The sequence below is a fragment of the Talpa europaea genome (assembly GCF_964194135.1).
Source record: "Talpa europaea genome assembly, chromosome: 1".
Classification (NCBI taxonomy): domain Eukaryota; kingdom Metazoa; phylum Chordata; class Mammalia; order Eulipotyphla; family Talpidae; genus Talpa; species Talpa europaea.
Genome location: NC_140073.1, coordinates 109,156,213 through 109,169,083, shown reverse-complemented (window position 1 = coordinate 109,169,083; position 12,871 = coordinate 109,156,213). Strand labels below are relative to the sequence as shown.

Here is a 12,871-nt window from a genome sequence, read left to right as displayed (position 1 = left end):
CCCAATCTCACAGCAGACCTCTCCTGTCTTGCCCGCTGCTCCCCTCAGCAGTGTATTTCAGTAGATCTGCCTGTTCTCCTACCCATTCTGTCTCTGGTAAATCTTCTCACCCTCCGCACCTCTGGCTGCACCCCAGTTCTACGCAAAAATAAAATCTCTAAAAAAATAAAGGCAATGGGAGTAATTTATTATATTTAAAAAGTGAGTCCTTTGAGATAAAGCTGCTATTTCACTTTATATACCTGTGTCAATGTGGAATCGATGAATTTAAGGAAATGATCAAGCCATATAACGATTGATGCTGTTTTGATACAAGTATTTGATATATTCTAGTTATGGGACAGCAACTTATCCTTGTGAGTTGAGAAGTTCCTCTAGGTTGTTATTTTATAGTCAGGTTGTTATTCTAGAATAGAAGAAAAACTATATGGATGTGCTTTTCAAGGATTGTTCATAAAGTAACACAAATCTTTTTAAAATCCTTGGAAAATTATCTTTGGTTTGTGATGTGACCAGCTTGAGGGTATTTGTTGCTCTTTATTTTTTAGTATTCAAGTTTTGTGGTCTTCTAGATTTTAAATACTTGATTGGTTGGAGAGAATGCATATAGATTTGACATCTCAGTATGGAATATTAAATGGTGTATAGGGATTGACTCTATGTGTTTTGCTGTGTGCATGTGTGCGCATGCGCACATGTGCTTGTGAGGGATTTATAAATCCTGAATAAAAGTGCCAGAATCTGTTTTTGTAAAACATAACCAGTTTATAATTGAAACAGGATTAGTCAAGAATCATCAGCACGAACACAAATGTATCTTTTGCAAACGGAAGGAATCAGCTAAACAATTTGCAGTCATCTCAATCTCTACTAAAACAAAAACCGCATCCAACATGCCACCTGACACCATTTCTTTCTCTCTCTCTCCTTTGCTCCTTGCGATGTGGCATTCATCTCTCCTTGTGCCTCCGTTCTGAAGAGATAACAGTATAGCAACAACTCTGCCACTGAAATCCTGTTCTCTGACCGATATTGGCACCTGCAAAGCGAAACAACCAGTAGCAGGCAGCAGCAGCATCAGTATTAATCTCCCATGATGAAATCTTTACAGGTCAAGAACAAGCACACAGCTCTTTTCTCACTCCTTCACAGTGGACCATGCAACTAGTTGAAATGGAAGACAGTGGATTGTCTACAAGCCTTTTGAACAGTGGCGAATACAGGGCATTGGTCTTAGGTGAATTGACCCCCAAATACTTTTGAAGTTTGATATCTCCTTTGGTCTTTCTTTCTAGAATACCATTGTCATCTGACTTATCCAGTCCTTAGTGTGATCACATAGACCAAGTTTGCATATGTGACATTTCTTGTCACTTGAGGTTTGAATAAAAATGTGAAAGTAGTGGATAATATAGTGCTAGAGGACTTAATCTTTTAATCTTTGTGTTCACCTTAATATTTATGGCCGTGACTAGAAGAAATCTTTTGGAAATTCTTCTCTCAATTAAAGCCAATGACATTTTACATTATGTTCTTCTAGAATATAACGCAAGACACTTCATGTGTAAGCAGTAGTTTTCAGTGGAATTTTGGTGAAAATACACTACACACAAAAAAGCCACCATTAGACCCATGAAGAGAGTTATAACTTTCCTGACTCCTTGGCATGTGTGGGCAAGAAAGGTGCTTAGAACAATGTTGAAATTCTAAATTTCTAAATTTTACTGTAGTTTCCCATTTTAAAATGAGTAGTATCCTATAAAAGATGATTGTGGTGAGAGATCATGGAACTCTGTAGATAAGAAAGCTTCCAGTATTTATATTCTGCATCTTACTCTCATTATGGACCTACAGATACATTCCTAGCTCTTGTTTAACCATTTATAATCAAATAGGCTTAACTAGGTAATAGATGATTTTCATGTGTCAAAATAGAAATTTAGAGGTAGAATGTATTTTACTTCTATAGTTTTTAATATCAATCTAGTTGTATGGGCAATGGAATTTTTTTAATTTTGGAAAAAATTTTAGAAATCATGTTAGCCACTGGTTAGAGTCCTGTTTAATTCAGATTTGTAAATTCATTGTAAAGATAACTGATTCACAAAAAAAGAGTTTTGTGATCAGCAACCTTTTCCAATTAGAACTATAATTCCCTACCATTTATATGCATAGTCGTAAAGAAAGTCTAAAAGACTGTGCTCTTCGCATTGTTCTGTAAGAAGTTAAATCTTTTTATACTTAAAAAATATATCGAACCCAACAAAATCTTCTTGGAAGAAGTTAAAAGGGAGCAGAACCTGGGAGAAGAGCCACAATATATTGTAAGAAATCATTGTATTTGTATGTGTGAAGGTTTGGTGTCAGCACCTGGGTTAGTGTTCAGTATCAAGGAATTTCACCCCCTCATACAGCAGCTGTTACTTGTTTTTTCTTCAAGAAGTACATTTAAGTACTTAAGTACTCAAATTGTTACATTTATTTGCTGCTGGAAAAAGATAATGGTTGGTTTGGTTTAAATAGAATGAGGGAACTCAGAGAATCAAAACATGCCCATTTTACCAGTTATTCTCAGTTAGGGGTTTCAATAAATGTATGTATGCTTTTTGAAGATAAAATAAAACACCACACACCTCCACCTCACCCAAAAAGAAGGAAATTAAGAGAAAAGAAGACATTAAGGTTCAAAAATAATTATCTAAGCCACTTAAACACACCTGAGGGGGTACAGTATGCTCTTATCAGAAATAACCAGCTCAGTGATTGGGGATGGGAGCAGAGGGAGCATTTTCATAGTTAGGAAAAGAAAAAAATAAGAACAGGAATTTCGTAACTTCTCCTTTTCCTTGTATAATCATCCCCACAGGGAAATAGGATGCAGGCAGTTGTTTCAAAACTGATCTCTGTAAATATACACCTACTTTGTCTACGTGGGTTATTTTGTTTGTTGGTCAGTTGGGTCACGTTTCTGTTGGTTTCACTCTTTCATACCCATATTTAAGATATGGGAAAGCATATAATAGAAATAATCTGGGGACATAAAGTAGATATAAATTTGAAGTCAGTTGGTAATAATTTCTACTTAATTCTTACTCTGTGCACTGACCTTTCTTTCCTTTAGCTTTTAATTGTGCCCTTTGATAATTTTGCCTTTATTGGTGACAAACTTTTAGAATGACATTATAGTTTGTGAAGTTAAAACAATTTGAAGACCTGGGGATACTACCTTTTGAGTAATTAATGCTGTTCATGTTACTAGATAAATTTGCTGTTAAGCTTTTTGAAACCTCATTCTGAACTAATTTTCCTAGACAAGTAATGTTACTCTGCTATTGAGTAGACTCTTCAAAGCAATGTGTTTCTCTCCATTGTCTTCATAAATACTCAAATTTCTCCCCTTTTGCCAACCCTAAGAGAGTACAGGCAAAATGAGAGCAGTATATCAAAATATTTTCTATCTTATCAGGGTTTTATAGAAAGGCACCTGTTCAAAATTGAGTTTTTGGTATGAATAACATGTAATATACTTTCAGGTTTGCTATCTTAATATGTTTTTGTTCCCCCCACCCGGGAAATATATCAGTTTTACATGTGAAAAAGCATTTTATAGCTAAGCTTTTTGGCATTGATGCTTACATGCCCCACTTGTCTTTTAATAATTGCCCATTTTAAAATCACCATTATGTGAAATGCTCAAAAATACCCCAAATCCACTTACCAGTTTTAACCTTGCATTTTGTAGCGATCCTAGATTGTTGTAACTTGGTTTTGGCTTAGAACATTGAGCTAAGGGGATAGTGAGTTGCCAGAAGAGACTTTGATTACAAATAGAAAGCACATTTCTATGCTGAACATAATGGTGAGTGACAGATTGTTCTGTTAATTGCTGTAGAATTTACCTTCCCAATACAAATTTTTAAGTTAAAATTTTGGAAGGTGTGTTTATAGGTTATTTGAACAGTGAGGCAGTATTGAGATCTGTTGTATACTGGTGTGACTTGTGGTTTTTTTTTTTTCTTTTTTTTGACATAATTAAGAATAGTAAAGCTTATTTTGAAATACTGTTAAAACAGCTGCAGTTTTTACTGTTGAATTGTCCAATGCTTTGTCTCTTTGTTTAAACAGAAAAGAGCCACATCCTTTTATTATATTTGACTATCAAACCTACCTCTCTCTCTCTGTTCTTACTCATATCCCTTCTATACTATAATTGCCTTTGAGAACAATTACTTTCCAGCCTTTGTTTCTTCAGGGCTTACCTACTGCTCAGCTAGTGGGTAAGCCAAGGATTTAAACTTGTTATTCTTACTCAACACAATTTAGCTCTTATATTTTGGCAATCTGGCCTAGCTTTGCCATGCTTTTGAGGATTCCATTCTGTAACAGATTTAAGTCAGTTGGAACCTAAGTCATCCTTGCCCCTCCTGAACCCTCTGAAAAAAAGATTTATTCTGAAGATTGCCCACAAGTTAAGGTCAATCCCAAGCAAGAAGAGTGTTACCTGAAGGATAGATCTTTGGAAATGAATTGTCCTAAAGATAAATTTGGTTGTTGAACCTACTGCATCCTAGATTATTATAACCTGGGGTCAAGCCAAAACTGCACCAAGCCCCTTTCTATTAGGAAAAAAGGCTACTAAGCAGTATTGCCCTAGCATTTGCCTAAAAGTAAGTGTATTAGTCTACTTGAACTGCCATAACAAATAACCATAGACTGGGCCTCCCTGGTGGTGCAAGGGGTTAAGACCCAACCTGTGAAGCTATCTGCAGCCACAAATAATCATAGATGGGTAACTTAAACAGAAGAAATTTATTTCTCACAGTTCTGAAGGCTGGAAGCCCAAGATCAAGGTCCAACAGGACTCAGCTGCTAAGTGAGGCTCTCTTTCTGGTCTGCACACAGCTGCCTTCTCAAGTTCTCACTTGGCCTCCTCTCTCTGCTCCCATGGGAGTGGGCAAAGGAATCTCTCATAAAGCCACTAATCCCATCTTAAGGCTCTCACCATCACCCAATTGTATTCTAATTACCTCCCAAGACCCATCTCCTGGTACCATTATAGTAATCAAACATATGCATTTTGAGAGAACACAAACCTTCAGTCCATAATAGCATATATGCTTTTTTCAATGGAATTTGAGAGAAATTTCTTAGAGTATTTGTTTCTGTATATGAGACTGGGTTATAGTCAGCTTCCCTTGCCACATCCTCTTAAATGCTTAAGATCCAGCTTTTTCCCCCCTAGTTCCTCTGATATTATTTTTCTTGTAAACTTAACAATTCAAACTGAAGTGCTTTGCTTTTGTTTTGTGAAATTTTATGGGACATATTTGTCAATTTATAATCAATTTATGGAGTAATAGAAAGCTTACTTTACTGACATATTATACTTAAAAAATATCTTTTGAAATTGGTTATCATTATATAGACACTGAAGATTACCAAAATTATAAAACATGCCGCTGTATGTATCAATAATCTAGTTGAAACTTGTAATTACATATTTATGACACATTGAAATTTAATTTCTATAAATTCATTGTTGAATAGTATCCTTATTCCACAGTTTCAGATGAAGATGAAAACAAGTTTTTCAACTGGTATTTTTAATAGGTATTTCACAATTTTATCAGATTTAAAATTCCATCAGCAAAACAGATGTTTAGTAGCTCCCTATATGTATAAGAATGAAATTAATGACAAGTTTTAAGGCAACAAACCTTCCTATTCTTAATAAAGAAGAGAAAAAAATTACCACTTTCTGTGTACTATGGTGTAAATAAATTGTGATTTGAGTTTATTGTTCCAAAGCTTTCTAATGTAGTTCATGTCATTATAATGAACTTTAATTATTCAGTCTCATAGGATATTGTCTTTCTTTAATTAAAACTAGAAATATTTGTGACTTAAACTACATAAGTGAAGAAATTTCAGTTAAATTAAGATTATATAGTGTGTCTATTTTAGAAAAATGTCCCATAATTCTAGCAAGGTTTATCTTTACTTAAATTTATTTGGAAGTATCTAATATCTACATTAAATATCTGCAATAAGTAGTGGTTGAGTATCATTTTTAAGTGATTAGGATATCTTTAAAGGTCAAGTGGAATACAAACAACATGCTTAGATTCAGTTTCTTCATCTATGAAAATTAGTTTTTCCTCCCAAGACTGTCTGCCTGTAACTACGCAGGCACTTCTCTTTTTTTCCTTTTCCTTTTTCTCAAAAAATCTGCCCTTTTAGAGAAGGAGGGAGAGGCGTCCGAGGGAGGGAGGGAGGCAGGCGCACAGGGGACTGAGGTAATGGTGCATGTGTGCATTGGTGAAGGAAATTCTATGGGGACTATACCTGAGGGAGTAGGGGAAGCAAACATTGTTTAAAAATGAACAATGGTGTAAAAAATACATATATTTAAAAAATTAGAGCAAAAGAAAAAAAAATCTGCCCTTTTAAAATGTAAAAAAAAAAGCAAAACTTATTTTAGTTTAAGCCTTAGATGGATGTGTAGCATTTCTGTTACCTGCTTTGAAATAAAGTATTTTCAACATAAACTTAAGAGTTAGTTTTCGAAATAAAAGATTTTTTAAATATCAGAGGATAAATCATTATGAGAAATGAATGAAACACAAATATTTTGGAGCAATATTCAGAAATAACTTCTGGTTCATGTGGTATCAATTTATAATGTCAGTGGGTACACATTTAAGCCCAGACAATCCGTATTTGCTTATTTACTCAAAAACATTAAAAAATTACACATTTATAGAAATTCCTACTGAAATTTGCTATTTCCTGCCCTTTAAGTAGTAGTCAGATTTATATTGACAAAGGAAGAGAAATGTATTTGAGTACTGGGTGATTATTATTTTAATGCCTAGATTTTTTGAGATATATATTGAAACATGAAGAATGTCAAAAATTTTACAGTCAGTAAATGTTAAATTTTGGCATTTGCCATATCTGCTATAACTAGGGATCTGCCACAGCTATCTATAAGATTTTTGTTTTAGTGTCTCATATATCCAAAGTGAGTAACCAAATTATGTTATATATTTCAAATAGTAAGTTTAGGAATAATCAGTGGTACTGTCTTCTTCCTCTCTTAACTACTGTAAAATATACTAATTTGTTTTGTACTAGTATTTATTCCTTTTCAAAATTTTGATGGGCCAGAAATGATATTTTCAGTTCATTTTGTATTATAAGCGAGTTTCACACTACCTTGCAGTCACTTTCAGTTTAGACATTATAAAAATAGATTTCTTATAGTGCAGAGTAAACTCAGCATCTCATTAGGTATAGATTTTTATGTGTAGGGCAGTTTCTTGAAATAGGCTTTGCCTTATGTCTTTTTATCTTTCAGGCATTGAAAAGAGCACTTTGGTCTTTCAACTCAGTGGTACTTTATAATAGACTATTCTTCCCTTCACTATAGAAAAATTGATGCATGGGTAAAAATATCTTTTTTACATCACAAATAAATTGAGCTTGTTATAGTCCCCTCTCTTCATTTTCAGGAAGAAGCAGAAATCCAGGCAGAACTTGAACGTTTGGAGAGAGTCAGAAATCTTCACATCCGAGAACTCAAAAGAATAAACAATGAAGATAATTCTCAGTAAGTCATTATTTGTATTTCACAGTTTTACATGATAAAATTCCGCCATCCCCCCACACAGCAAACACCTTATTTCATTGTTGCCGACTTGTCATACTTAGGAAAAGATCCATAGTCCTTTCCATGGCTCAGAAGATAATGTATTATCTGGTCTCTGGCAACTTCACCACTCCATCTCTTAATCCTCCCCTCATTCAAGCATTTCAAGTGCATTCCCATCCCAGCACTTCTGTGCTTGCCATTACAACTCTGCTTGAAATGTTCCTACTGTAAATATCTGAGTGGCTTGCTCACTTCAAATGATTATTAGAGAGATTATCCTTAGGCTACCATACCTAAAATAGCAGTCCTTGACCCACTCCATTCTCTCTCTCAGTATTACCTCGCTTTATTTTTTTAATAGCATTTATTATTGTTTGGAAGTCTGAATTTTTCAATTAAATATTATCTGTCTCTTACTAGAATGTGAGATATAGGAGAACAGATAATTAGTTTTGTTTTTGCTGTATTCCCAGACCAATGTTTGGCACACGGTTGCCATGCAACAAGTACTTGTTGATTGAATGCCAAAGTTAATGTTACAGTAGTAAAGGAATCAAATAAAGAATCTCAGTAAGCCTATGTATCTAGTACATTATGTAATAACTAGAGAAGTGGGGGAAAAGTTATGGTCTCTATTCTGAATATCTAGTTATCAAAAAATGAGTATTATAGATATTAAATGCTAGAAGAATTCAAAGGAGAGAAAATACCCGTGGATTGGTTGGGAGCTTTGTGGACAAAAATGAGATTTTTTTTTTTAAGATTTATTTTTATTTATGCATACAAGAATGGGGGTGCAAGCCAGAGGTGTGGGGGTGAGAGGATTCACCAGAGACTGTGGCGAGCAGAAGAGGCAGATCTACTGAAATACACTACTGAGGGGAGCAGTGGGCAAGACAGGAGAGGTCTGCTGTGCCATGTGGGTCAGCTCCCTGGCCAGGGATCAAATTCATGCCTCATTGGCTGCCAATAGCTTGACAGTGCTGAGACTTAACCCCTTGCATTAGCAGGGAGGCCAAAAAGATATATTAAGCAAGACACTACTTGGATTTAATGTTGAAGAAGGAAAGGTGTCTGTTTACACTTTCAAGACTTGACATTTAATTTAAAATTTCATTATGTAATGAATATCAGAATGGGAAGTGACTAATTTCTGCAATGAAATATAAATGTCTTGTTCAGGTGTAATTTTTAGACAGATTCCAATGTACAAAGTGAATTGAATAATACAGTTTTGAAATAACCTAAATTCTACATTGTACCAGATAGTCTAATAGAGCAGATCAGAAAAAACTAACAGTTGGATGTTTTGAAAATTATGTTCAAATGTTTGTGGATATGACTTAGTTCAGTTGATGAAATCTATTGAATTACTAGTATTACATTGTTATAGTTTTAAATCAAATATCTCACAAGTTCTTCAACAAAAGTTTAAATTATTAAAGTCATGTTAACTTTGAATAAAATATAGTGGATTTGCATCTGATAATATAAAGCTATCTTTGACTTTTAAGAGTATACTTTTAGGACCACCTTTTCCTGCTGCATCCTCCCTTGTATTAGGTGTTGATCTGGGGGAAATTATTTCCCCTTCTATGTGGTGTTGCCCTTCTGAGAGGATGCAAGTGTTTAACATGTAACAGGTGTGTAGTATTGCCTGTGAGTGGTTTTTTTTTTTTTTAAAAAAGCTTAGAAGTTTCTTTTAACTGAATTAACATTTTAGCAACCTAAAGGCAGTAAAATGCAATCATGGATGAAAGCCAGTTTATAAATACAATAACTTTTAATCAGCTTGACTAACCATAACTCCTGGTATAAAAGTATGTTTTTCCAAGGGTAAGAATTCCTGCTGAGTAGATACAGGATTTGATAAAACACTTAGCAACATAATAATTGTTGGGTATTTATCAGAGTATTATAATTGGTCATTGAAACAATATTCACTTACAAAATTAAGCTTTTGAACACCAAGTTAAGATACAGTAGGCAGGCACAGAAATAGTAGAGAAAGAATGGAATGGAATAGAGTAACTGAGATTAGAAATAGCCACGTGTAGAACAAGAGGGGAAATGTAAGGAACCTTTCTGTGTGTATGTTCATTTGCCTAAGTGTTTTTTCCCCACCCTTAAGGTTCAAAGATCACCCAACGTTAAATGAAAGATACTTATTACTTCATCTGCTTGGTAGAGGTGGCTTTAGTGAAGTGTATAAGGTAATGTAAATTTTTATCTGTTTTACTGTAATATAGAAAAGATGTAGGAATACATGATTAAGAAGTACTTATCTTAATTGATTTCATGATTTTGTTGATTTTATGTCCTAGCTCTTACTACAAAAAAAGAGTCTGTGGTGGTTTATATAGATGGACATACCCTCTTATCTCAAGAGGCTAAAGACTATTATTGCACACCTGCACAGTCCCTCTGATAACTGGTACTAGTCACCATTAGCCAGTTTGCTATAAATAACAACAGCCATGAGGATCAAGGTAGGCAGGTAGCCATTTAATATAATTTATGAAAAGAGTGTATTTCCTTAACTTAGACATGTGTCAAAAGTCATTCATGTCCTGAACTTACCCAAAATTCTACCTAGTTTAAGGCCAGTGTTTTGCAAATGCACATATATAAATGTAGAAACTTTTACTATACCTTACTTTCTTTACTCTGTATTCTCCTTTTCAAATATACCCCCTCCCATTCACTTAGTTATTGTCTGTTTGATTTCACCCTCATACTTACATCCCACGCTTTCCTTCTGAGCACCGTGCTTCGTTATGTACATAAGTTAGTCTGTGCCTCATGTGATGTTTCATAGGCACTGCAAACTTCTGTCTGAACTAAAAATTATCTTCCTCTTCTCCAACACCCCTTCCTTTGATGTTGCGCCATACTTCAGTACACAGTAGTACCATTCATTTTTCCCCACTCCCTCGTGTGAAAAACATAAAACTCATTTGCTCCACCTTCCCCCAACATACTACAAATCTCTGGTGACTGTTAACTGTATGTCATATTAAACTCTGCTAAATCCAGCCATTACCCTTCTTTTCTCTTAGCTCATGACTTCATTGTGTCTTGTTTGCATTTCTGTCCCAGCCTCTGACACCTTCTCTTGGACGTTGGGTTTCTCCTATTCATTTATGTATGCTGCAACCAGTATCCAGTATGGCTTGGTTTTTGGTTTTTGGGTTTTTTGTTTGTTTGTTTGTTTTTTAAGTAGAAGACAGTCAAATTGTCTATGACTGAACATTTGCTCTTAGTTAGGTAAAGTCCTATGTTGAAGGCCAAATTATTAAACTTCAATTTCTATAGAAGGCTTCCTTGTTGGTCTGCCTTTTATAATCTCCTTGTGACACTTTGTACTTTGTTATGTATTAATCTAATTGGTGGATAAGAACTTGGATTCTGAAGCCAGACAACGTTGGGTTTGAATGCAGACTGCTATTTACTAACTGTGTAAACTTGGGCTTATTACTTACCATCCTTTGCCTCACTGTCTTCATCTTGGAATAACAGTACCTACATTATATGGTTATTATAATGATTAACTATGACTAGAGGTACAGCATATAAAACATTGGTACTTAGTTTAAGTTTTAAGTTCATCAGATAATTTTTAGAAATCCTCCCTATTAAAAAGATCAAGGACAATACCTTCTTGGTTTATCAAAGACATCCAGGATTCAAGTGCTTATTCTGAAAAAATTTAGCTTCAGAGAACTTCAGTTCTGTTCTTGGTTCTTGTTCTAGTTTTAACTTGGACAAGTATTAAGAATCTTGGGCCTCACCTTTCTCACCCATCAAAAGTGATCTCTCCTCTAGTTCCTGTTTCTGATTCTAATGGTAATATATCCTCAAGCATTTAGTAGTTCAAGTAGGCTTACCCTGTCCCACAAGATAGAAAAGATCATAATAGATCACCCTGGATCTAAAAATCTTCAAAAATACAGTTAGCACTGGCACTCATTCAGCCTAAAAGATGCCTATCTTATGAACCTATTGATAATTTTTGTAGCAGCCCTCTGCCACTGTCCAGTAGTATTTTCACTGTCTTTAGCTCCCCCAAAAAAGGATTTTTGAAGAAAAAGCTTATAGAAATTAGAAATTGTAGATTGGGGTCTAATGACTTGAACCTTCAGTATTGACCTAAATGCTAATGGCCGCTTACTCAGAGCCATCAAAACCCTTTCATGTTCGCCAGGTCCATTGGGAAATAAAGCAGATTGTAAACCAGAAAATAGACTCTTATCTATACCTAAGTAGAAGATATTGATAATTGTAATTATATGATAATCTGAGTGATTGTCATATAATTATTATAATCTATATGCATTGATAGTAACTTACCAGTATACTTAGAATTTTATATTCTTCTGTTATCCTTATGATTGCCTTTTTTTAAAGATTTATTTATTTATACATACAAGAGTTGGGGTACAGGCCAGAGCTGCGGAGGGTGAGAGGATTCACCAGAGAAAGAGTGGGAAATAGAACAGGCAGATTTACTGAAATACACTGCTGAGGGGAGCAGCAGGAGAGACAGGAGAGGTCTGCTGCGCCATGTGGGTAGCTCGCTGGCCTGGGACCAAACACGTACAGCAGTGGCTACCAATAGCTTCTTAGTGCTGTGCTGAACCCCTTGTGCCACCAGGGAGGCCCATGATTGCCTCTTAATTTCATAATTTATGATCTGCTTTCTCTCACATGAACTACTTTTATAGTTAAACTTTTAATTACATAATGTTTGTTGGATATTTAGAATCAATTACTTATTCTAAATATAGGTTTGACCCCCATTTAATCCTCTTGACAATCCAAACTTTATAAATGAGACTCAGTCATTTATTAGCTACACAGTCATGTAGCTAATAAGTTCCTCTGACTCCAAAGTGAATATTTTTAATTACTGAGTCCTGTATTAATTCTGATCTCATGCTTTTTAATTTTGTGACAAAACAATTTAAACTTAGTCACTGTTTTAAGTTTAAATTGATGGGAGAGAGGCCTTTCTAGTAAATATATACGCTTTTTAAAGAAGAGGAGTGGCTTTGTATATAAATCACAGTGGGACCCAAATTATTCATTCTCTTTAACAACGTTCAGTGCTTTTAAAAAACATTTTTAAATTATCTGAGACATAAACGTAAACTGATCATACTTTGTCTTTTTAAGAAATAAGGTGGTTATTTGAAGAAACCATATAGTATATGAGAC

General features: G+C 34.7%; 1 protein-coding gene across 3 annotated transcripts in view; it reads left to right on the top strand.

The window, feature by feature from the left end:
* TLK1 (tousled like kinase 1) overlaps positions 1 to 12,871 on the top strand; it is a gene marked incomplete at its 5' end in the record, with an annotated part of 119,329 nt that overhangs the window by 97,929 nt on the left and 8,529 nt on the right. For all 3 annotated transcript variants that reach the window (XM_084247595.1, XM_084247594.1, XM_084247593.1), the window contains 2 exons: positions 7,515 to 7,612; positions 9,786 to 9,867. In XM_084247595.1, coding sequence (XP_084103721.1) covers positions 7,515 to 7,612; positions 9,786 to 9,867 — 180 coding nt within the window. The remainder of the gene's footprint in view (positions 1 to 7,514; positions 7,613 to 9,785; positions 9,868 to 12,871) is intronic.